We start from the raw sequence: 24,159 nt of genomic DNA, 5'->3' as shown, positions 1-24,159 counted from the left end.
CAGACACCTGTGCAAGTGTGGGCTCTGGATTTGTGACCAGCCCACCCCTGCTAGAGGCTGTGCTGTCCCATGAGGCTCTGACTGAGCCCTGCCCCAGCTGCAGGAGGTACTTGGAGAATTTTACTAGGAAGAAATCTAAGGATTAAATTTATCCCTTCATCTGCTGATTGCTGGAAATAAAACAGAAACTTCCCTTTCTCTAAAACTTACTCAGACTTCATTAGCTCAGACAAAAATATACAGACATCAGGTGAGCCCTGCTGGTACAGACCAAGCCTGTATCGCTCTCCCCCCATCCCTGCCAGTCCTGCATCCCTCCAGATCAGCAGCACAAGGTCAAATATTTCCAGGGAAGTGCTCTGGGCCCTCACCTCCCTCCCACACAGTCCCAGCTCGGTGCCAGGCTCAAGGTTCCTCCTGGCATTGGTGTTTGCCCTTGCCACACACCGGTGCCAGCAGAAAGATCTCCCTGTGGCCGAGTCCAGCAGGATCTCTGGAGCATGTTGGGATCCTTTCCTCAGACCTGGTCCTTAGGGCAAACCCTGGGATGCACCAGGAAGTCCTTGATCCATCACAGCCTTCTGCTGCTACCAGAAGGTCCAGGGGGGCTGCATCATCTCGTAGGTGGGAATGCTGGTGACGTTGACAGGAATGGAGATGACGGCCCAGGGGAGCCCGTGCTGCTCCAGGGAGCGCCTGATCATGTACCTGGGGGATGGAGGGGTGACAGCTGTTCCCAGGCTGCCAGGGCTGGGAGGGTACAGCCAGACCCCAGCACAAACCACAGCCCAGCTCCAACTCTGCCCAGGAACCAGGACTGAACCCAACTTGATTAATTATTACATTTCAGCATTTCCTCTCGCTGGGGTCTGAGCCCCTTGCATTTCCCCTCTGATCCAGGTAAATTTCCCATCACTGTGCCCCAGCTCCATTGCATTTCCTGCTGCATCCTAATCCAAGTGCATTTTCCCTCCCATTTGTGATCCTGGTGCGTTTCCCCTGTGTTCCCCTTGGTCTGCGTGCCTATCACCCCTCTCCCCTCCATGGTCCATCCAGCACTATTTTCCCCTTCCCCTTGAGCACCCTAAATTAACAGAACTAAATCTCCCTGCTGTGTGGGGCAAGGCTGTCATCACTCGGCTGTTTGTGAGCTGTCCCACCCGGGAAAGCAGCTGGGCACATATCTGTCCCTGCCCAGCAGGGAGAGCTGTACCACCCGGGAAAGCAGCTCAGCATGTACCTATCCTTGCCCAGCAGAGAGAGCTGTCCCACCCCGGCACGTACCCGTCCCTGCCCAGCAGAGAGAGCTGTCCCACCCTGTCACGTACCCGTCCCTGCCCAGCAGGGAGAGCTGTCCCACCCTGTCACGTACCCGTCCCTGCCCAGCAGGAAGAGCGCGGGGATGTCGGCCGTGCGCCGGGAGCTGTCCTGGATCATCTCGATGTAGAAGCTGTCGTTGTCGTAGGCGTTGTCGGCGATGATGACGGCCCGCCCGCCGTGCTCCTGGATCACTCGTGTCTTGGACAGGAACGAGCAGCCCCTGTGGCACAGAGGGACCACAGTGTCACCAACGTGGGGTGGCCACGGGTGGCTCCAGAGCCTGCACCTGCCAGAGCTGGCCTGGAGACAGCCAAACTAGGGATTGTCTCCCTGATTCCACACCCCCTCCAAACCCTGCTCCTCTGAGTCTGATTTTAGGTACAAGCCACCCACATTCCTAAAAAAAAACCCATGAAATAAAATCTTGGAATGGTTTAACTTGGAAGAGATCTTAAAGCTCATCCAGTTCAACCCCCTGCCATGGCAGGGACACCTTCCACTGTCCCAGGCTACTCCAAGTCCCAGTGTCCAACCTGGCCTTGGACACCTCCAGGGATATGAGGCATCCAGAATGTTTTTGGGCAACCTGTCACAGAGAAGAGTTCTTTGCTACTGTCTAATATAAACCTACTCTCTTTCAATCTGAACCCAGACAGCGTTTTTTCTACCTTGTCACAGGCTAAAACCCACAAGATGCAATTCTCCAGGGCAGGAACACCCTCGCATTTTCCTGGTTTCTCTAAGTGGGGGAAGCCACAGGATGAATCTGGAGGTGACAGGGGGATGTGGCCAGGGCAGCCTTCCTGCCCAGCAGGGTCCCCCAGCCGGTGCCCTGGTGCCAGACCTACCCCCTCTCCACCAAGGCGATCTGGTCCTGGATGAAGACGCCATTGTTGAGCTCTCCACAGGCCTCGGGAGGATCCGCGGGCACCAGGTGGATCTGGTCGTACCTTGTGTTCTCCGAGGAGACAGGAGGGGTGAGCCGGGCCATGGAGCTGCTCCCCCTCCCCACCCTGCCCACCTGGGCTGTCCCACACCCTGCTCATCCTTCTGGGGGGATTCTGGGCTCCCAGGTTCAGGGACACTCAGAGCCAGCCCCAGGGCCAATCCCTACCTCTGGAATCCTGCTGAGGGATGCTTGTGGAAGAGCAATGAGCTCCATTTTAATCAAAACCCCAAATCACTGAGTCCCACCCAGGAGCAATATTGGGATGGAGGGACCCAAAGTGGCAAATTCAGTTTTTAATACTTACAAACACGCCACCGAAATCCTTGGCCGGGGTGGCAGTGAAGATGTAGCGGATGTCCCCGGGGCTCAGCACTTGGAAGTACAAATACTCATGGATGCGTAATCCTGGGGGGGAAAGAACAGAGCTGAGGCAAGGGAAACTAGAGGCAAAACCCCTGAAAAAAGGGGAAAAGTCTCTGACTTTTGTCAGTTGTCACTCCTGAACCATGGGGGAGAGAACAGGCCCTCCAGCAATGCCAAATCCTGGCTGGGCTCAGGACCCAAATGCCCCAAAGGTTTTGGGGTGTTCCAAGGGCAGATGTGGCAGTTCCCAGGGGGTGAGAGTGGATTGGTATGAGAAAAGCACAGGGACTGGGGTGCTCAAGGGGAACATGCTGCTGGACCATGGAGGGGAGAGGGGTGATAGGCACGCAGACTGTGGGGAACACAGGGAAACCCACCAGGATGACAAATGGGAGGGAAAATGCACTTGGATGAGGATCCAGCAGGAAATACAATGGAGCTGGGGAGCAGTGATGGGAAATGTACCTGGATCAGAGGGGAAATGCAAGGGGCTCAGACCCCAGCGAGAGGAAATGCATCTGGATTGGGGTGCTGGGTGGGGAAATGCATCCGGATTGGGGTGCAGGAGGGGAAATGCAACCAGGTCGAGCTGCACCGAGGGAATTGCAGCAGGATGCAGGGGGGGAAATGCACCCACATTGCGATGCAGGAGGAGAAATGCATCTGGATTGGGATGTAGGATGTGAAATGCACCCAGATTGGGATGTGGGAGGAGAAATGCGATGGTGTGGGGGCATAGCGAGGGGAAATGTCCCCGTACTCGGAAACGGGTACAGGAGAGGAACCGCAATGGGACCGGGCTGCCGGGAGGGGAAATACACCGGGATACGGACACGGCAGGGGAAATACACCGGGATGCAGAGACGGGAGGCGAAATACACTGCGATGCAGACACAGGAAAGGAAATACACTGGGATACAGACACAGGAGATGAACTGCAGCGGGGCCGGGCTGCCGGGAGGGGAAATACACCGGGATACCGACACGGGAGGGGAAATCCACGGGGATACAGACACAGCAGGGGAAATACACCGGGATACAGACACCGCAAGGGAACCGCAACAGGGCCGGTCTGCCGGGAAGGGAAATACACCGGGATGGCGGTGCGCCGAGCGGGGAGGCGGCCGGGCCGGGATGCCCGGGGTGTGTTCGCGGTTCGGGTGCGGGGTGCGGGTGGTGGCAGCCCGGCCCGGGCGCTGTCTCCGCTCCGTGCCTCCCTCCGTCCCTCACTCACCGCGGGCCGGCCAGCAGCAGACGCAGAGCCAGAGCCAGAGCCAGAGCAGCATGGCTGCGCCACGCCCCGCCCACCGGCCCGCCCCGCGCCCCCCATTGGCGGAGGAGCTTACCGCGCTCCTTTCTATTGGTCTGTGCTGCCATCAATCACGCGCGAGACTGCGCGGGCAGCTCGCTGTCACCGCGGAGCTCGCTGCCAAACAGTGATCCATAACATTTCCGCACGCTGCGCGCCCTCTTCCCTCCCTGCCACATTGTGATCCCTCCCCGGCCCGCCCCCGGGAAGGTTCTGGGCGTGCGCGGTGCATTGTGGGGGGCCGGGAGCGAGCAGCCGCCGCGATGATGGTGAGTGACCCGCGCCATCCGCCGCCATCCGCCGCTGTCCCCGCGTCCCGCCGCTCTGCCCGGGCCGGGGCGCTCCCCCCGGGCCCTAGGGAGCGCCTGTGGTGGGGTCACGGCGGGCCGGGCCGCGCGGATGGAGCCGCCCCGGCGCGCAGGCCTGGCGGTACCCGGGCAGTGCCGCGCCCGCTGGAGCCGGAGCCGGAGCTGGGCTGCGCTGGCTGCAGGGACGGCAGCGGGCAGCGGGCAGCCCCGAGCTCCGTCCCGCTCCGGAGTCTCCCCCCGGCCCGGTCCTGCCCCCGCAGCCCCCTCCGGCTCCGGCCCCGCGGTGATGCGGGAGGTGTGTCCAGCCTGGTTTCCCCGGGGACAAACGGGTCCTTTTCCCTTGGGGTTCCTGCTCTGCTGGGTGTGGAGGAAAGCTGTGCGGTTTATTCCACAGAATCTTTCCGAGTTTCAAGGGTGACAGAATAGTCAGGGCTGGAGATTATTCGGCTCTACCCCCTGCCCAGGCAGGGTCACCTGGAGCAGGTGACACAGGAATGTCTCCAGGTGGGTTTGGGATGTCTCTAGGGGGACACTCCAGGCCCTCCCTGTGCAGCTGTCCCAGGGCTCTGTCACCCTCCATGGCAAGAAGTTCTTCCTCGTGTTGAGGTGGAACTTCCTGTGTTTTAATTGATGTCCTGTTACTGGGCATCACCAAAAAGAGTCTGGCACCAACCTCTTGGCACTGCCTCGGAGAGATGTGTATGGATTGATGGGATCCCTCTCAGCCTTCCCTTCTGCAGCCTAAGCAGGCCCAGCTCCTCCTAGGAGGGATGCTGCAGATCCCAAGGATGTTCTTTGTGCCCATCACTGAACCTGTGCAGTAGCTCCTTTTATTGTGCCTGTGCCCCTCAGTGCGCCAAGCACAGCTCAGTTCTGCTCTGTGCCTCCCAGCAGCTGTTCTGTGCCAGTGCATCCCAAATTTGGGCAGTGTTTGGGCTTTGCCTGAGCTCTGCCTGTGAGATGGGTGCAGCACTCATGGGATCGTTTGGGTTGGAAGGGACCTTAAATCCCATCCAGTGCCACCCGTGCCATGGCAAGGACACCTCCCGCTGTCCAGGCTGCTCCAGCCCCAATGTCCAACCTGGCCTTGGGCACTGCCAGGGATGCAGGGGCGGCCACAGCTGCTCTGGTGCTTCCACCAGCCAGACTTGTTTGGTTCCTCAGTGTCTCTGTAGTTCCTGCACGCTCTGTCTCATCCAGGCCACAACCTCAGTGGTTCTGCCCCAAAGAACCCCCGCTGGTTTTGGGACAGTCCCTGTGTATCCCTGAGCCTGTGGTGGAGCAGTTTTGAATTCCCAGTGCTGTGAGAGCAGTGGAAAGCAGCAGGGTGGTGTGGGGCAGAGCAATTACACCGAGTCTGTATTTTTGGCCTTGTTCCTGCACTCTCCTGTCTTGTGGGCTGTCAGGAGTTCTCTGTGGGTCCCTGGGCTCAGGCTAACAGCTGTGCTGTGCTCCCCTGCAGCCAACACCGGTTATCCTGCTGAAGGAGGGCACGGACACCTCGCAGGGCATCCCGCAGCTGGTCAGCAACATCAACGCCTGCCAGGTGATCGCCGAGGCCGTGCGCACCACGCTGGGCCCACGCGGCATGGACAAGCTCATCGTGGATGACAGGGGTGGGTATGGTGTGTGTGCTGGGCACCACTGAGCCTGGCTGGGCCATCTGGGGCAGCACTGAGCCTGGCTGGGCCGTCTGGGGCACTCAAACCCATCTGGGGCAGCACTGAGCCTGGCTGGGCCGTCTGGGGCACTCAAACCCATCTGGGGCAGCACTGAGCCTGGCTGGGCCGTCTGGGGCACTCAAACCCATCTGGGGCAGCCCCAGCCCCTGCCAGGCTCGGCTCTCACAGCAGAGTGAGACTGTGACTCTCAGTGTCACTACAACACCTCATTGTGCCCTGTAGGAGGCAGGAGGATTGCCAGTCCAGCCTGAGAATTCCCTGATTGCTCCCCTGGGGAGATGCAGAGTCAGGGGATGTGGTGCCTTGTGAAGGCTGCCATAGGACAGAGACCAGAGTTAAAGAATAAAGCAGGAATTTATTAAAAGGATCTCCTCAATGGATCCACCTTGGGCAGCACAAGAGCCCAGCCAGGGCTGCATCCAAGATGAACCAAAATGGTCCCAAAATGAACCCAGGATGACCCAAAACGGTCCCAAAATGCACGAGCGCTCCGGGGATCTGTCACTGTGATCAGTTCTGCTCCATTTGCATCTTGCAGTTCATTGTCCCATTGCAGCTTTAGCCCATGCAGTCCCACCCTGCTTGTTTTTCTCTCTCAGCCCATGGTGTTTGTGCTCTTGAGATTTGGGTCATTTGTCCTTGGTGCCCAGCTGGAGCAGGAATTGTTTTGTCTCCCTGCTCTGTGCACAGAGCTCTCCATCCCCGTATGTGAACTCCAGACTCACACACTGAAGCAGCACAGAATCTGAAAAATAGAAAAGCTCAAACTTGAGGCATCAGCTGAATGCATCCAGTGTAAGTCTGTGCCAGACAGGAGAAGCAGAAAGGCTTGAACCTTGCTTCAGGCATTTTTGGTCATCTCTATTTTTAAATGAGGCTCATGACACCTGTGGAGTTACTCAGCAGTTGTGACTGAGTGTGAGGTCAGTGGATGTTCCTGGGTTGATTTTTAAACATTTTTTTTTGGAGAGTGATTTAAGAGATGAGCTTTGCCATCACTCTGAAAAGACTTGTATGAAGTCACCAAACTCATTATTTATTATTTTTGTTGCTGAAGGGTGGAGTGAAAAGGCTTAGTATTGTCTTTAAATAGTTTTTACAGATAGGAACTGTAATAAATCCTTGTTCAAAAGGATAATTTGATTTAAATTTCTCCTATGATAACTAATATGATTTCTAGGCTCTTTGTTCATGAGAGTCTCAGACTAGAATATGGTTTTATCTGTCTGGGGAGGCCTTTGAGAAGAGGGAAGTGAATTCCAAACCTTTGTTGGTGTGGAAAGTTGTTCTGCTCTCAGACTGACTTCACTGAACCTGCTCCAGAAATGGGCTGACAGGACTCAGTTCCGGTGGAGCAGAGGAACCTGCTGGGATCTCCTGAGAGCCCCCAGAGACAGGGCTTGCCCCTGTTGGTATAAAGCTGCCTTTAACTTCCTTTTCTCCATGAACCCCAGGCAAAGCCACCATCTCCAACGACGGGGCCACCATCCTGAAGCTGCTGGACGTCGTGCACCCGGCCGCCAAGACCTTGGTGGACATTGCCAAGTCCCAGGATGCCGAGGTGGGAGGGGAGCCTGGCTGGGCCTGGGGGTGAACAGGGAGCAGCCTGAGTGCCACTGCTGTCCTGGCTCAGTGTCAGCTCTGGGAATTGCTCTGGGAGTGCTGGGGTTTGTTCTGCCTGCTCTGGAGCTAGGCTGGCAGAGCTGGGAATGTGCCCCTGGAGAAGGGAAAACTCCAGGGGATCCTCAGAGTCCCTGAAGGGGCTCCAGGAGAGCTGCAGAGGGACTGGGGACAAGGCCTGCAGGGACAGGAGCCAGGGAATGGCTCCCACTGCGAAAGGGCAGATTGGGCTGGGATCTTGGCAAGGAATTGCTGGCTGGGAGGGTGGGCAGGGGCTGGGCTGGAATTCCCAGATTTGCTGTGGCTGCCCCTGGACCGCTGGCAGTGCCCAAGACCAGGTTCAGCGGGGTTTGGAGCAATGTTGGATGGCAGAAGGTGTCCCTGCCCATGGCAAAGAGTGGCACTGGATGAGCTTTGAGGTCTCTTCCCACCCAGACCACTCTGAATCACTGAGGATTTCAGCCACAAATCTGTGAGCAGAGAAAATCCTGAGCTCTGGTTTCCCTGGAAGCTCTGGAGTGGTTTTGCAGCGGCTCTCAGGTGGTGGCACGGCGTGGGGGTGGCACAGTGTGAGATTGACACAGCGTGGGGGTGACACAGCATGAGGATGTCACAGCATGGGTGTGACACAGTGTCCCCTGTCCCTGCAGGTGGGTGATGGCACCACGTCTGTGACCCTGCTGGCAGCTGAGTTCCTGAAGCAGGTGAAGCCCTACGTGGAGGAGGGGCTCCATCCCCAGATCATCATCCGCGCCTTCCGCACGGCCACCCAGCTGGTGAGGCACAGGGACACGGCTCCCTGGGGACAGGTGTGGCAGCCCTAGGGCCAGGGACACCCTGCCAGGGCCAGGGACACCCTGCCAGGGCCAGGGCCAGCCCACTGGGGAATGGGTGTGACCGTGTTCACAGGGGTCTTAGGATGAGGGAAGAGACGAGGATCTCACTCCACGTTTCAGAAGGCTGATTTATTATTTTATTATATATATTACATTAAAACTATACTAAAAGAATAGAAGAAAGGATTTCATCAGAAGGCTGGCTAAGAATAGAATAGCCAAGAGTGATAACAAAAGCTTGTGTCTTGGACAGAGTCTGAGCCAGCTGATTGTGATTGGCCATTAATTAGAAACAACCACATGAGACCAATCTCAGATGCGCCTGTTGCATCCCACAGCAGCAGATAACCATTGTTTACATTTTGTTCCTGAGGCCTCCCAGCTTCTCAGGAGTAAAAATCCTAAGGAAAGGATTTTTCATAAAATGTCTGTGACAGCGTGGGGAGTGCCAGCAGCCATCTCTGCTGCCCCCTGCCAGCAGCACTGCCCCTCCTGTGCCAGGCCTGCTGTTAGCAGTCCCTGCCTCTGGAGTGCTCTCTCTTCCTTTGGGTTTTCTCCCAAGGAATAAATGTCAAAACTCATTTCCCATTCCCCTGCTCCTCCTGTTCTCTGCTGCTTCGTAGTAACCTGTGTGTTTCCTGGAGCCTCTTGGTCCCATTAAGCTGATTTTTGGAGGTTCACTCCTCAAGAGCCCTTTGATTCCCAGGGTCTCTGCTGAAAGCAGAAGCAGCAGAGCAGCTCTGAGCCTCCTCCCCCTCCTCAGATATTGGTGTATTCCTTGGAACTATTGTACTGGCAGGGGTGGAATAATTAAACACTTGGAGCTTCAGTGACGTTGGTGCCGAGAACAAAAGATAAAACACAAAAAGAGAGAGGTTGGAGCATAAATCATTAATCCAGCTGTTGCCTTTTTGCCAGGCTGTGAACAAGATCAAAGACATTGCTGTCTCTGTGAAGAAGGAGGATAAAGAGTAAGTTCTCCTTAGAGGTGACCTGGTTGTGCTCTGGGCTCTGACTGCTGTGAGGGTGCTCCTGCATTCTGTGGCTCTGGCTGACATTTCCTGGGACCTGCAGCCCCACCAGGGGTTATTCCCAGTTCCCCTGGAATTCCCTGCTCCTGCAGGGGCAGTGCTGTGCTCCCACCTGGCTGCAGGGATGATGTAGGGCAGTGCTTCCCAGTGCTCATGGAGGAAGCTGGGCACCAAAATAAGTGGCCTGATTTCTTTTTTGCTGCTGTGGACTCTTGGAGCTCTTGCTGCAGTCAGTGGCAGTGTTAAATCTCAGCATTCCCTGAGGATAAGATCCCCTTTTAGCTGTCACACACCAAGGCAGATAGCTCATAGCAGTGATCCCTTCAGCTGAGCTGAGAATACTGGAGTTCCTTTTCTCCCTGGATTTTAAGCTCTTGTCCACTTGACCTTGCTGATACCTGCAGTTAATTAGAAATATTTCAATTGCATAAGCATCTTGAGTAAACCAAAATGGGTTGTCGAAACCAAATTCTTAAAAGATTCTGGAAAAAAAAAACAAACCAAATGTGGTCCTGTGATTGGAAATAGAGTGGTTCCCATGGGGGACAGACAGAGCCTGGCAGCTGGATCCACATCTCCCTGGTGTCTCTGTGTCACCCACTGCTGCACGTGTATTACCTGAGTTAGTACTTCAGGGAATGTGAACCCTGCCTTTGGAGGGTTTCAGGAACATCTTCCTGCCTTGTGATAAAGGAAAGCACCTGCTCTTTTCTGATTTTAGGTGCATGAAAGTCAGTCAGCTTTGTCAGTGCTGGGCTGATGCTTGAGCTCTAGAAAGGAGATTGGGATTTGTCAGTCTGGGATTTGTGCCTCGTTCTCCCCATGGACAGGAGGGAGCTGATCTTTGCCTGTGTCAGAGGGGATTTTGGGCCCCTCATGACAAGACAGACCCTGAGGGACTGGAGTGTGGCCAGGGCAGGGAACGGAGCTGGGAAGGGGCTGCACAATCCCTGAGGGAGCTGGGCAGGGGCTGCACAATCCCTGAGGGAGCTGGGAAGGGGCTGCACAATCCCTGAGGGAGCTGGGCAGGGGCTGCACAATCCCTGAGGGAGCTGGGAAGGGGCTGCAGAATCCCTGAGGGAGCTGGGAAGGGGCTGCACAATCCCTGAAGGAGCTGGGCAGGGGCTGCACAATCCCTGAGGGAGCTGGGCAGGGGCTGCACAATCCCTGAGGGAGCTGGGCAGGGGCTCAGCCTGGAGCAAAGGAGGCTCAGGGGGCCCTTGTGGCTCTGCACAGCTCCTGCCAGGAGGGCACAGCCGGGGGGTCGGGCTCTGCTCCAGGGAACAGGGACAGGAGCAGAGGGAACGGCCTCAGGGGAGGGTCTGGGTGGGCAGTGGGGAAATTGCTCATGGAAAGGGCAGAGCTGGAGTCCCCATCCCTGCAGGGATTTCAGAGCCCTGTGGCTGTGGCACCTGGGGACATGGGGCACTGGTGGCCTTGGCAGTGCTGGACTGAATTATCTTAAAGTTATTTTCCAACCAAAGCTGTGATTGACAAAGCCACATACGGTGTTTGGGGCTTGTGAAAAGGTCTGGCAGGTGACCAAACCTTTGTTTTTCCTTCCCTTCCCTTCCTGCAGTGAGCAGAGGAGTCTCCTGGAAAAGTGTGCAGCCACAGCCCTGAGCTCCAAGCTCATCTCCCAGAGCAAGGAGTTTTTCTCCAAGATGGTTGTAGATGCTGTGATGATGTTGGATGACTTGTTGCAGCTCAAGATGATCGGGATAAAGAAAGTGCAAGGAGGAGCTCTGGAAGTAAGTGCTGGAGCCTTGCTGAAGGGGTGGGAGACAGAGATCCCAGCTCTGGTGGTGCCTTGCCTCTAGCAGAAGTGCAGCCTAGCTTGACAGTGCCTGCTGGGGAATTCCCAGAGTGGAGCAAAGCTGCTGGTGTGAGAAGGAAGCTCAGCAGGGTTTCTTTTCCATAGGTAGGATTTCTGGTTTTTGAGCTAAATACACTCCTCACCTCACTGCAGCAAAAGTTGTTACTGATGAAATTCCATCTTTCTCTCTACAATTTTTTTTTTTTTTTGTGAGAAGTCTTTGTTACTTCTGGATCCAAAACCCTGGTTGCATGTAGGATTACTGGGATGGGAAAAATGCAAGGCAAACCTCATGAAGCTGATTCAGTGGTGGGCAGGGCAGGTGGGATGTGTGGTTTATGCTTCAGTGCTGGAGAACCTGTTGTGTCTGGGACTGCACCTGGATATGTGGTAGGGGATTGTACACAACCCCTGTTTGGAGGGAGATTCAGATCCTGATTTCTTCACCCAGGAAATCAAGGAGCTCATGCCAGGGAATGGTGTTGGACAGGGCTGTCCTGCTGCAGAAAATCCAGGAGGTGGTGGTGGAGCTTGGAAAGACAAACCAGAGCAAAAACCAGCCCCCAGTGGGGCTGTGGATGAGAAATATCCAAAAGTTCAAAGGGGAGGAATGGGAGAGAGATCAGGGGGAGAACTGAGGGCTCTGTTCCTTGATCTTCAGGTTGTGTGAGGAGGTTTTGGCTGTGGAGTTTTGAGGGGTGGAGAGGAAGCTGCTTTTGTGAGCTGAAAGAAGTGCTTGTTGCTTATTTCCTCTAAAAGTGGGTTAATCAAAGGAGACAGTGCAGGGAAGGCTTTGTAAATGAGGCCTCTGGAGCAGGGAGTGTCCTGTGGGAGTTGTTATTAACCCTGTGCAGGAAGCCTTGGGGGCTGAGCCTGAGGCAAATCCCTGTGTTCTAGGACTCACAGCTGGTGGCTGGAGTTGCCTTTAAGAAAACCTTCTCCTACGCTGGCTTTGAGATGCAGCCCAAGAAGTACCAGTCCCCCAAAATCGCCCTGCTCAACGTGGAGCTGGAGCTCAAGGCTGAGAAGGACAACGCCGAGGTCAGGGTCAACACGGTGGAGGTAAGAGCTCCCCTGGCCTGCTTCCTTCTCCTGTCACACCTGGGGCTGCTCATCCCCTGGGAGGGGTGAGATGGGAGGGCTGGAGCCAGGCTGGAGAGCTGGGAATGCTCCCCTGGAGAAGGGAAAACTCCAGGGAATCCTCAGAGTCCCTGAAGGGGCTCCAGGAGAGCTGCAGAGGGACTGGGGACAAGGCCTGCAGGGACAGGAGCCAGGGAATGGCTCCCACTGGGAAAGGGGAGATTGGGCTGGGATCTTGGCAAGGAATTGCTGGCTGGGAGGGTGGGCAGGGGCTGGGCTGGAATTCCCAGATTTGCTGTGGCTGCCCCATCACTGGGAGTGTCAAGGTGAGTTTAGATGGGGCTTGGAGCCACCTGGGATAGTGGAAGGTGTCCCTGCCCTGGCAGGTGTTGGCACTGGAGGGGCTTTAAGCCATTCTTTCCCACCCAAACCATTCCATGATAAATGAGTTTGCCTTTGCCCGTCCTTCACCTTTGCAAACACCTGGTGGGCTGTGCTGCCCGGGCTCCAGCAGGCTGGGAGGCACAGCAGGGTCAGGACACGTTGGTGAGCTGTCCCTGTGCCCCAGCTGTGCTGGGCCACCAGCTCTGGGTGATTGCCTTGGGCCTTGCAAGGCCAGCTGACCCAGCATGCCTGGAGAGCTGCAGGAGCTCCTGGGGCTGCAGCAGCCATTGGGCAGTGCCACGGGACAGGGCCCTCCCTCGTGACTCTGTGCCAGGGCTGCGCGTGGGGCATCCCCTGGCACAGGAACACCCGTCCCCTGTCCTCCTCCAGGACTACCAGGCCATCGTGGATGCAGAGTGGAACATCCTGTATGACAAACTGGACAAAATCCACAAGTCAGGGGCCAAGGTGGTGCTGTCCAAGCTGCCCATTGGGGACGTGGCCACGCAGTACTTCGCAGACAGGGACATGTTCTGTGCCGGCCGTGTCCCCGAGGAGGATCTCAAGAGGACCATGATGGTGAGCTCCCCTGTCTTGAGGAAAGCCTTTGGAAAGTTCTGGCACCCCAGGCTGGGCATTCCCAAAGTGCTCTCACTGCTCCTCACAAGGGTTTGAAAGGACAAGGCTGTTCCTCGTGGGGTGAGCACTCACACCCTGGCAGCCTGGTGTTACATATAAAGATCTGATCAGTGCATCAGTAGAGATTTATTTTCCCGAGTTCTTCCCTATTCCCTCATGAGTGGGTTTTTTCCTGAGCTTTCTTTGTGTATCTCCTGGACTCTGGAGCCTGTGAGTCAGCACCTTGAAGCTGCATAAATTTATTTTGCTGTTGAGGGTTGGCCTGGATCCATGAGAAGGGAAGGAGGGAGCAGTGTTTTCCTGAATCTGCAGGATGGGTTTGCACCAGCTCAGCATCTGGGCTGTCCCTGGAGAGTGGAGCCTGCTGGGAGGTTGGTGTGGGCTGTCAGCAGTGCTAATTCCATGTTTGTCCCCATTCCCTGCAGGCCTGTGGGGGATCCATCCAGACCAGTGTCAATGCCCTGTCAGATGATGTGCTGGGCCGCTGTGAGCTCTTTGAGGAGACCCAAATTGGGGGAGAGAGGTAAAAACACCAGCTGCAAACCTGTGGTGCTGTGCAAGCCCACTCATAGCAGGTGGAAAAGTTGGGGTCAAAGCATTGGCAGAGTCAACATCTCTCAAGCTGTTGAGATGAAAAGAAGGTTGTTAGAAAATGTATATTTTATTGTAGCCAGAAGCTGCTTTTTGAGGCTGGGGGAGTGGGCAGGAGCAAGATTTCATTGAGATCCTACCTCTTCTAAAAGCTTTTAAAAACACGTGTTTATTCTGCAGTGCCTTGTAAAAAGCACAGTGGTACTGTCACATTTGTAATGGAAAACCGCCATATTTTGGGGTTGATTGTGGCTCTTCTGTGATGTTCCAGCTTGACCCTTCCCTGTTAGTGCGGGAGAAGCTAGGGATGGTACCCTGGGGTCTTTCCAGTTCTGTTTGGGGCTGGCTGCTGCCCTCTGTGCTCCTGCCAAGTGCAAACTGGGAGCACCAGTTCAGTGTGAGCCCCTGGCAGCAGGAAGAGAACGGATTTTCCTGGATTATCTGGAACGTCACTTCTGCGTTCCCTGGCCCTGCTCCTCCTTGGTCCCTAGGGGCTGTGAGAGGGACATGGCTGCAGGGCTGGCTCTGTCCCACAGTGCAGCAGCCTCTCCATGCCCACCCTCCCTGTGGCAGGTACAACTTTTTCACGGGCTGCCCCAAGGCCAAGACGTGCACCATCATCCTGCGCGGGGGCGCCGAGCAGTTCATGGAGGAGACCGAGCGCTCCCTGCACGACGCCATCATGATCGTCAGGAGGGCCATCAAGGTGAGCCTGGCCCCTGCCCTGCCCTCCCTGCACACCTCACACACCAGAGCTTGGCTGAGGGCTCTGCACAGGGAGCACATCCCGTGGAGTCACTCGAGTGCAGTTCCTTGGCTGGCTCACCATGGCTCTGGCAGTGTTTGCAGCTGCTCTCCAGGCATGCCTGGGTTCTGCCTGCACTTCTGTGCAGCTGTGCCTTGTGCTTGCTCCATTCTCCACCTTAAAGGGAGCAAGTTTCTGGCTGTACTGGGTGGAGCTTCAGGAGCTGGAACAGCAGATTGATGGAACATGTGTGTCCATGCCCATAGAGCCCCTTGCCCCTCTCTCGGTGCCCAGTCTGAGGGCATGACAGTCCCCTGGCTCTGAGGGCAGGCTGGGGGCACCAAGAGAAGTCCAAGGTCTCTCTGGATGTGTGTTTGATCCTGGGTCACACTGCCAAGCTGTGGATGTTTCTGGGTTACACAAAAATGTGTTGCTGTAGGAAGGGTTTCTGGTTAAAAGCATCTCTGAGGCTGCATGTCCTGAAGGGCTGGGGAGAAGCATGTCAGGAGTTTTGGAGCTGTTGCTTCTAGAAAGAACGTCCTGATCTTCCTCTTGAAAAAACAGAACTGAGCTGCAAGGTGCTACTGCCATTATCTTTAGTTTTGGACACTTTATGAGAGTGAGGAAGCTTCCCTGGCCTGAGTGAGCTGCCATCCCTCCCTTTGGGTGTAGTGTCCCCAAACCCCCCTTTTCCTGTGCACAGCTGGGCTGAGCTGCTGGAGCTGCCACTGGAGGTTCTTGGTGTGTCCCTGCTGCTGCTGTCAGACTGTCTCAGGGACAGCAGCACCAGGGCTGTGGGCTGGCAGGGCTGTGGGCTGGCAGGGCTGTGCCTTGCCATGGGCAGTCAGAGCTGTGCATTGCCAGGAGCCTGCAGGGCTGTGCATTGTCCAGAGCCTGCAGGGCTGTGCATTGCTAGGATCTGGCAGGGCTGTGCATTGCCTGCCATGGACTGCGCATTGCCAGGAGCCTGCAGGGCTGTGCATTGCCATAGGCTGGCAGGGCAGTGCATTGCTGTGGGCTGGCAGGGCTGTGCATTGCCAGGAGCCTGCAGGGCTGTGTATTGTTAGGAACCTGCAGGGCTGTGCATTGCCATCTGCTGTGGATTGCTCTGAGCTGGCAGGGCAGTGCATTGCCGTGGGCTGGCAGGGCTGTGCATTGCCATGGGCTGGCAGGGCTGTGCCTTGCCATGGGCTGGCAGGGCTGTGCCTTGCCATGGGCTGGCAGGGCTGTGCCTTGCCATGGGCTGGCAGGGCTGTGCATTGCTAGGAGCTGTGCATTGCTCTGAGCTGACAGGGCTGTGCATTGCCAGGAGCCTTCAGGGCTGTGCATTGCCATGGGCTGTGGATTGCTCTGATCTGGAAGGGCTGTGCATTGCCACGGGCTGTGGATTGCTCTGATCTGGAAGGGCTGTGCATTGCTCTGAGCTGGCAGGGCTCTGCATTGCCAGGAACCTTCAGGGCTGTGCATTGCCACGGGCTGTGGATTGCTCTGATCTGGCAGGGCTGTGCATTGCCATGGGCTGTGGATTGCTCTGATCTGGCAGGGCTGTGCATTGCCACGGGCTGTGGATTGCTCTGATCTGGAAGGGCTGTGCATTGCCACGGGCTGTGCATTGCTCTGAGGTGGCAGGGCTGTGCATTGCCACGGGCTGTGGATTGCTCTGATCTGGCAGGGCTGTGCATTGCCACGGGCTGTGCATTGCCAGGAGCCTGCAGAGCCCTGACAGAGCCCTGTGCTGTGCCTGTCCCTCCCTGCAGAACGACTCGGTGGTGGCGGGCGGCGGCGCCATCGAGATGGAGCTCTCCAAGTTCCTGCGGGATTACTCGCGCACCATCCCGGGCAAGCAGCAGCTGCTGATCGGCGCCTACGCCAAGGCCCTGGAGATCATCCCCCGGCAGCTGTGCGACAACGCCGGCTTCGACGCCACCAACATCCTCAACAAGCTGCGCGCCAAGCACGCCCAGGTACGGCTGGGGTCTGCCTGAACAGACAGGTGGCTGCTGGGGACGGCAGGGACTTGCCCTGAATGGAAAATGCAAACCCCCTCCCTCCAAATTATTGTATTTTTGAAATTAAAGGGTTCTCAGGTGAAGATATGCCAATAGGAATAACGGTTCTTTACTAGGAAAATTAAAAATACAAGTGCAATAGTACAAAACAACCCTGACAGAATTAGAAATGGACCTGGCCCCCTGTGTGTCAGGGAGGTGTCCCAGCCCCATCCATGGGGGCTCAGCCCTCCTGCAGTGCCAGCTGTGGCTCTGCTGCAGCAGGGATCCTGCACAAGGGGGGAGTTTTCCTCTGCAGCTCCAGGGCTGCTGCAGATGGGCCTGGGCTCCCTCTGGCAATGCAGGGCAGCAGAAAGCTGCTCCTCTGGCAATGCAGGGGGCAAAGGCTGCTGGGGTGTCCCAAAGCTCAGATTGGATCCAGGTAGGAATGCTTGGCTCCTCCCCTGGGTGGAGCATCTCCCCATGGGATGATGGAATTGGATCAGCCCTGCAGGGACACTCACAGCAGATAATTAATAATTAATGCCCCATTAACAGACATTATTTCCTGGAGGGAGGGTTGGTTGTGGAAGAGATAAAGAAAATTGCCCAATGAACAGCAGATAACTGCCCCACCTCTGACAGGTGCAATAGAATACACACCCTCAGCTGCATCTTTCAGCCTCAGACAGGCAGGCATCCCAGAGGCAGAGTGTGTGTGTGTGTGTGGTTCCTTTCTCCCCAGTTCCCTCCTGGAGCCTGTCAGAGCTGGTGTAGCTCAGCTGAGCCTGTGTTGGAGCCGTGTCCCCTTTGATTAAGCATCATGTTTGTTTCACATCAGGTGTGGGCCTGGCACAGGTGGCTATAAATGGAAAGGAGCTGATTTCCCTTTGATCCCAGCTGTCAGGTGACTTCCTGAGCTGGGAGTTCTGATTTGCTTCTTAAAAACTCATCATTTGTCAGGAAGGAGCTGCTGTGTTAAACATTTAAGGAAGCAGAGTGCAGGAGCTGGCTGAGCTGAGCATTTTACAGAGGAGCTGCAGGCTGAAGGTCTTGTGGAGGTCACAGCTCCAGGGCTTGGAGGTTGTCCCTTGGGTTCTGTCACTCCCAGCAGTTTCAGCCTGCTGCTGGTGTGGGGCTTGGAGGATGCCCCAAAATGAGGGTGCAGAAGCAGGCAGTGAGGCAGCAGCAGAGGGGAGTCAGGCCTGGGAGGCTCCTGCAGCTTCATGGCAGGGCTGCCCAGGGAGGTTTGGAGTCCCCATCCCTGGAGGTGTCCAGGGGAGAGCTGGAGGTGGCACTCAGGGCTCTGGGCTGGGGACAAGGTGGGGATGGGGCACAGCTGGGACTGGATGGTCTGGGAGGGCTTTTCCAGCCTCGGTGACTCTGTGATCCCAAACTGGAAGGAGCCTCCTCTTCATGAGGCACTGCTGGCACTGGTGGCTGAAAGCAAAGGCTGCTCAGCTTGGATTTCTTGTGTTTTCCTCACAGTGGAACATGAGGGAGGCTCCAGCCTCTCCCTTCACCTTTGCCTGGCCCAAGTCCCACCCAGCCCCATGACCAGTCCCTATCCCCTTTGTCCCCTCTGCCCTCTCAGAGAGGGATGGGACACTGTGTCCCTCTGTCCCTCAGGGCAGGATATGGCACTGATCCCTGTTCCCTCTGTCCCTCAGCAGGATGTGGCACTGATGGCTGTCCCTCAGAGTGGAATCTGGCACCAATCCCTGTCCCTCTGTCTCTCAGAGCAGGATGTGGCACTGATCCTGTCTCTCTGTCCCCCAGGGTGGGATGTGGCACTGATCTCTGTCCCTCTGTTCCTCAGGACAGGCTGTGGCACTGATCTGTCCCCAGGGCAGGATGTGGCACTGATCCCTGTCCCTCTGTCTGTCCCCAGAGCAGCTTGTGGCACTGACCTGTCCCTCTGTCTGTCCCCAGAGCGGGATGTGGCACTGACCTGTCCCTCTGTCTGTCCCCAGAGCGGGATGTGGCACTGACCTGTCCCTCTGTCGCTCAGGACAGGATGTGGCACTGATCCCTGTCCCCTCTGTCCCTCAGAGCAGCCTTTGTCACTGATCTGTCCCTCTGTCTGTCCCCAGAGCAGCCTGTGGCACTGATCTGTCCCTCTGTCCCCAGAGCGGGATGTGGCACTGACCTGTCTCTCTGTCTGTCTGTCTGTCCCCAGAGCGGGATGTGGCACTGACCTGTCCCTCTGTCTGTCTGTCTGTCCCCAGAGCGGGATGTGGCACTGACCTGTCCCTCTGTCTGTCTGTCTGTCCCCAGAGCGGGATGTGGCACTGACCTGTCCCTCTGTCTGTCTGTCTGTCCCCAGGGCGGGATGTGGCACTGATCTGTCCCTCTGTCTGTCTGTCTGTCCCCAGGGCGGGATGTGGCACTGACCTGTCCCTCTGTCTGTCTGCCCCCAGAGCAGGATGTGGCACTGACCTGTCCCTCTGTCTGTCTGCCCCCAGAGCGGGATGTGGCACTGACCTGTCCCTCTGTCTGTCTGTCCCCAGGGCGGGATGTGGTACGGCGTGGACGTGACCAACGAGGACATCGCTGACAATTTCCAGGCGTGCGTGTGGGAGCCGGCCGTGGTGCGCATCAACGCTCTGACGGCCGCCTCGGAGGCCGCGTGCCTCATCGTGTCCGTGGACGAGACCATCCGCAACCCGCGCTCCAGCGTGGAGCCTGCCGGGGCTGCCGGGGCCCGCGGCCGTGCCCGTGCCCGGCCCCACAACCACTGAGAGCTCCTGGAAACCCACGGGCATCGGCAGCTGCTCCTTCCCCTTCCCGGGGCTGGCGGCCCCGCAGCCACCGAAAGCTCCTGGAAACCCACGGGGATTGGCAGCTGCTCCTTCCCTGGCCAAGGGTGACAGCCCCACAGCCACTGAGAGCTCCTGGAAACCTGGGGGAACCAGCTGCTGCTCTGCCCCTGCAGAGAGCCCGGCCCCACAGCCACTGAGGGCCCCAAGAAACCCACTGGGATGAGCAGCTGCTCCTTCCCTGGCCAGGGCTGGCAGCCCCATGGGCACTGAGCAGCTGCTCCTTCCCCTGGCCAAGGGTGACAGCCCCACAGCCACTGAGAGCTGGAAACCCACGGGGATCAGCAGCTGCTCTGCCCCTGCAGAGAGCTGCCAGCCCCACAGCCACTGAGAGCTCCTGGAAACCTGCGGGGATCGGTGGCTGCTCTGCCCCTGCAGAGAGCTGCCAGCCCTGGGCTGGGGGCAGTCACAGGCAGCTCCTGGCACTGGCAGCTGCAGCCCTGGAGCTGCCCTGCCTGGCGCTGCCTCACTGGCCTGGGCATTCCCTCGGGAGCCTTCCCTCCTCAGGACCCTTCCTTCCCCAGGCTCCTTCTCTCCTGGGGACCCTTCCCTCCTCAGGAGCATTCCCTCCCCCGGGCTGGAGCCAGCACAGGCAGGCTCTGGGGCCTATTTATACTGGTTTGTGTTTTGTTCTGCTGGGCAGTTTGAAGCCAGGCTCCAGCACAATAAAACGAGTTGGTCTCAGTGGCACTTGGTCTTGGCCTCTTCTCTGCTTCATTCCACACGGGGAGGCCTCAGGACTGGGGTTAGAAATGAACCTTTCAGGCTGGTTTTGGCCTTGTTTCAAAGCAGATGCTGTGCTGCAGAGCAGGGCACACTCCAGGCACAGCCCAGGAGTGCTTCTAGGGTGGAGCACCCCTGTGTGTGCTCTCAGATATTGCTCAGTGACATTTTAATTGGCTCTGCTCAATGGGGCATTTCCATTTTCCACTTTGCTTCATGGAAGGAGGTTTGGGCAGCCGCTGTGTGACTGCTCCAAGGATGGATCCAGGCATTTGGGGGGACTCAAACAGGAAAATGGTGCTGGGAGAATGAGGGGAGACTTGGGTCTGCTGGGTTACAGGTGTTAAAGGAGGACAGTGAAAGAAATACAGAATTATGGGCTGGTTTGGGTTAGAAGGGACTATGAAGATCATCCAGGGACACCTCCCACTGTCCCAGGGTGCTCCAAGCCCCGATGTCCAGCCTGGCCTTGGACACTTGAAGAACACAGGGGCAGCCACAGCTGCTCTGGGCACCCTGTGCCAGGGCTTCCCTCCTCAGTGCTCCCCCCATGCTGTATCCCACTTTGTCCCTGTGCCCTGTGATGCCAGACCAGTGCAGCCCATGGACCTGCAGAGAGAGTCAGGAGGACACTTCCAGTAGGCCCCAAACTGCAACTGGTGTCACTGGTGTGGGTCCAGTGTGAGCCCCGGGAGAGTGAAAACCCAGCTCGATCTCCAGAGTCTTTATTCAACACCGAGTCATAAAATAGCTCTTTACACGCTTGGCTGGGGGTCGTTTCTCTGTAATTCTTTAAATACACATTGTTTACACTTGCCAAAGTTTCAAAGCAACAACATCAAAGTGCGTCTACAGGTGAGAGTTCCAACCAAAGTGCTAAACCCGCGGGCTGCCGGCCGGAGCTGGCCCTGCTGCCCAGCCCTGCCCTGCCCTGGCACAGCTCCCACCACGCCCGGGTTAGCATCCAGGGACCACGGGGTGGGGGCAGCAAGGGATGTTTGGTTCTCCAGACACTGGCACATCGCTGCAGAAAGACTAAAATAGACCTAAATTTATAGAGAGTTAAAAAAATAACTTGGGAGGGAGGCCAGGGGAAGCTCTGGGGAGGGGAGGTCGCTGTACACTGCTGCCGTCCAGGGCTGTAGGGAATGATTCCAGTTCCTGAATTCTATAGCTCTGTTCTCTGCACTGATTATCTCCTCTGATTATCTCGAAGCAACTGTGCATCACCCCCTTGCTTCCCACAAACTGCCCCACACCATTGCACCCACTTGTCCCCGGCCCCAACCTGCCTCGTTGGCCTCCATGGGCTCAATCCCGAGGCTGCATTAGAAAATCCCTTTTTTTCCTTGCTTTTGGGCAGTTTTCCCTCCTTGCTGCTGCAGCAGCTTTCCCTCAGTGCTCTCCCACCCTCCCCAGGGATTATTTTGCCTCCCACTGATTGGGGAAGGTCCATCACCACCTCACAATACCCTGTAATGCTTCACAAGAAACCATCTCTGCTTCCCAGCATCTCCCTGCTCCCTGGGATTTGTTCCCTTTTAAAGCACTTTCTCATTTGGCACCAATTCCCAAATGCTTTTGCTCCACCCCAACCTGCTGTTTGTCACCCCAAAATGAGGCTGAAGCAATGTTCCAGCTCCTGGGCTGGGGCCTCCCCTAAAAGCTGAAGGAAAACATCTGTTAACCACTTCAGGAGCCATTACCAACACTTCTCCTGTTTTGTTTTTGTTCTGTTTTCCCTAAATCCAGGCTCTTCTGGGGGATCCAGACAAGGGAAGTTTAAAACCCTGGTGGGCCAGAGCCAGCCTGGGGGTCCCTTTTCCCCCATTCCCTGACACCCTGGAGCCCCAAGGCACAGGGACAAGGCAGGGGAGGCCCCTGGTCCCCAGAGCATCCCTGTGGCTGGGAGCGATGGGAACGAGTGAAATCCAACCCAGGGGGACACAAACCCTGGGATTTGGGGTGGCTTTGGCCCCCGAGCTGCCTTTGGTGATGTTGTTCCTCCTGAAATCCCTGACCAGCGCTCAAATTCAGGGGAAGGGGAATGCTGGCAATGTCAGCCATGGGGAAACTTTGGGAAAACCATTAGAAAAGGAATAAATCTCCCCAGAACTGGTCCTGCAGGAGCCAGGCTCAGAACCACAGTCCATCCAGCTCCTGCCAGCTCTGGCCATGGCTGTGACCCCAGTCCTGTCCCCAGATCCCTGGATTTCACTGGGATTGTCATCACAGAGCCCCTCTGGCTCTTCTCAGGGGCTGAGCTGAACGTGCTGTGTGCCTTGAAGGCTTTCCCAGGAAATTCGGCATTTCTGGTGTTCCCATCGCTTCCAGAGGAAATGGGGCTGAGGCTCTGGTGAATCCAGGGTGAATCCAGGGCTGAATCCAGGGATGAATCCAGGGGTGAATCCAGGGCTGAATCCAGGGTGAATCCAGGACCAGGGCCAGCGTGGCCAGAGCCCCCCGCAAGGAACCCTGCGGGACAGGGCAGGGGAAGCAGCAGGGGCAGGATCCGTCTGACATTTCAGAGCTGTTAATGAGCTCGTTAACAAGCTGGGCAATTAGGAGCCACCAGGAGGGCCCTCCTTCCCACCGCTCCCGTCACTGTGCCAGCCGCCTTCATCCCCAGCCCACGAGGAGGAGGAGGAGGAAGAGATCCACTCGAGCCCAAGTAAAACAGGGAGAAACCCCCACTTTCCATCTTCTCATCCTTGAACCCGCTCAAGGTCTCGTGTCATCCGAGGATTTGTGTAAAAACGTGGCTTTGCTGAGCTGGGTTGTTCGGGAATGCCCCGAGCAGAGGTGAGGGTTTGATCTGCTCCTGGGGATGGATCCACCAGGAATCCAGGAGAGACTCCTGGGGATGGATGGATGCACCAGGAATCCAGGAGAGGCTCCTGGGGATGGATGGATGCACCAGGAATCCAGGAGAGCTCCTGGGGGTGCACAAAGGATCCAGGAGAGCTCCTGGGGGTGCACAAAGGATCCAGGAGAGCTCCTGGGGATGGATGGATGCACCAGGAATCCAGGAGAGGCTCGTGGGGATGGATGCACCAGGAATCCAGGAGAGGCTCGTGGGGATGGATGCACCAGGAATCCAGGAGAGGCTCCTGGGGATGGATCCACCAGGAATCCAGGAGAGGCTCCTGGGGATGGATGCACCAAGGATCCAGGAGAGCTCCTGGGGATGGATGCATCAGGAATCCAGGAGAGGCTCCTGGGGATGGATGGATGCACCAGGAATCCAGGAGAGGCTCCTGGGGATGGATGCACCAGGAATCCAGGAGAGGCTCCTGGGGATGGATGGATGCACCAGGAATCCAGGAGAGCTCCTGGGGATGCACCAGGAATCCAGGAGAGGCTCCTAGGGATGGATGCACCAGGAATCCAGGAGAGGCTCCTGCCATGCCTCCAAAGCCCCGTGGGCAGCGCAGGGATGGGGATGTCACAGGGTCACCAATGCCACCACACACACAGCCACTGACCCCTTCTTCTGGCACAGAAGGTTTCTCTGAGAGTCTTCACAGCTCCCCTCTCTCCGTCTCCTCATCCTCGCCCTCCCAGGAGCCAGGAGAGGCTCCAGGCACACCAGAGCAGCCACCTCCAAGCTTGGGCACCCCTCTGGGCCATGAGAGTCTTTAAGCATAGAGTGTATAAACATGCTGAGTATATAATTTTCCTTTAAAATTTTTTTTCCTTCTTCTCTTTATAGAAATAAATAGGTACTTTGTTTTGTTTTTAAGGGAATTCCACGAGTCCCTGTGCTGTGGTGCTGCCATCTCCACTGGGCCATGCTCCTGCCCCTGGGGGTTGTAGCTCTGCTGGGTGGTTTTTGCTGGTTGGAGCACCCCTTGCCCCGGGGTTAGGAGTGTGCCAGGCTCCCTGGGGTGGAGGTAAACCCATGGTGGGCATGGCAGGGAGCTGGGAGCTCATCCCTGGGATCTGGGGGGGCAGCA

The 24,159-nt window shown here is 56.9% G+C and overlaps 2 protein-coding genes across 4 annotated transcripts; one reads left to right on the top strand and one right to left on the bottom strand.

The window, feature by feature from the left end:
• Window positions 1-5: 5 nt before the first annotated feature.
• PRADC1 (protease associated domain containing 1) lies at window positions 6-3,948 on the bottom strand. 3 transcript variants are annotated; one of them, XM_058024930.1, is made up of 6 exons: window positions 3,183-3,398; window positions 3,098-3,151; window positions 2,574-2,674; window positions 2,169-2,278; window positions 1,373-1,540; window positions 6-708 (listed from the first exon to the last, which is right to left on the bottom strand). In XM_058024930.1, the coding sequence occupies exons 1-6, from the start codon at window positions 3,367-3,369 to the stop codon at window positions 588-590; spliced, it is 741 nt and encodes a 246-aa protein (XP_057880913.1). In that variant the 5' UTR covers window positions 3,370-3,398; the 3' UTR covers window positions 6-587. The 3 variants fall into 3 exon arrangements, with proteins under 3 accessions (XP_057880913.1, XP_057880912.1, XP_057880911.1); XM_058024929.1 differs by lacking the exons at window positions 3,098-3,151; window positions 3,183-3,398 and adding an exon at window positions 3,867-3,948; XM_058024928.1 differs by lacking the exons at window positions 3,098-3,151; window positions 3,183-3,398 and adding an exon at window positions 3,867-3,948 and having other exon boundaries at window positions 2,169-2,270.
• Window positions 3,949-4,112: 164 nt separating this feature from the next.
• Window positions 4,113-20,167, top strand: CCT7 (chaperonin containing TCP1 subunit 7). The gene is made up of 12 exons (XM_058024921.1): window positions 4,113-4,210; window positions 5,712-5,865; window positions 7,386-7,492; window positions 8,202-8,327; window positions 9,306-9,358; window positions 10,998-11,169; window positions 12,132-12,296; window positions 13,089-13,277; window positions 13,763-13,860; window positions 14,502-14,634; window positions 16,431-16,637; window positions 19,172-20,167. Exons 1-12 carry the CDS (start codon window positions 4,205-4,207, stop codon window positions 19,400-19,402), a joined length of 1,641 nt encoding a protein of 546 aa, XP_057880904.1. The 5' UTR covers window positions 4,113-4,204; the 3' UTR covers window positions 19,403-20,167.
• Window positions 20,168-24,159: the final 3,992 nt, after the last annotated feature.

The sequence above is a fragment of the Melospiza georgiana genome, chromosome 5 (assembly GCF_028018845.1).
Source record: "Melospiza georgiana isolate bMelGeo1 chromosome 5, bMelGeo1.pri, whole genome shotgun sequence".
Classification (NCBI taxonomy): domain Eukaryota; kingdom Metazoa; phylum Chordata; class Aves; order Passeriformes; family Passerellidae; genus Melospiza; species Melospiza georgiana.
The sequence above is the reverse complement of the archived record's forward strand: the minus strand, read 5'-3'. Positions and strand labels throughout refer to the sequence as shown.

Excerpts from the sequence above, each read along its gene's own strand:
- PRADC1 (XM_058024930.1), bottom strand. The coding sequence starts at position 3,369 with ATGCCCCCACACCATCGCATTTCTCCTCCCACATCCCAATCTGGGTGC. Across the intron at positions 2,279-2,573 it reads AGGATTTCGGTGGCGTGTTT|AACACAAGGTACGACCAGAT; the intron begins GTAAGTATTAAA and ends GTCTCCTCGGAG. Across the intron at positions 1,541-2,168 it reads ATCGCCTTGGTGGAGAGGGG|GGGCTGCTCGTTCCTGTCCA; the intron begins GTAGGTCTGGCA and ends TCTGTGCCACAG.
- CCT7 (XM_058024921.1), top strand. Across the intron at positions 5,866-7,385 it reads GCTCATCGTGGATGACAGGG|GCAAAGCCACCATCTCCAAC; the intron begins GTGGGTATGGTG and ends CATGAACCCCAG. Across the intron at positions 9,359-10,997 it reads GTGAAGAAGGAGGATAAAGA|TGAGCAGAGGAGTCTCCTGG; the intron begins GTAAGTTCTCCT and ends CCCTTCCTGCAG.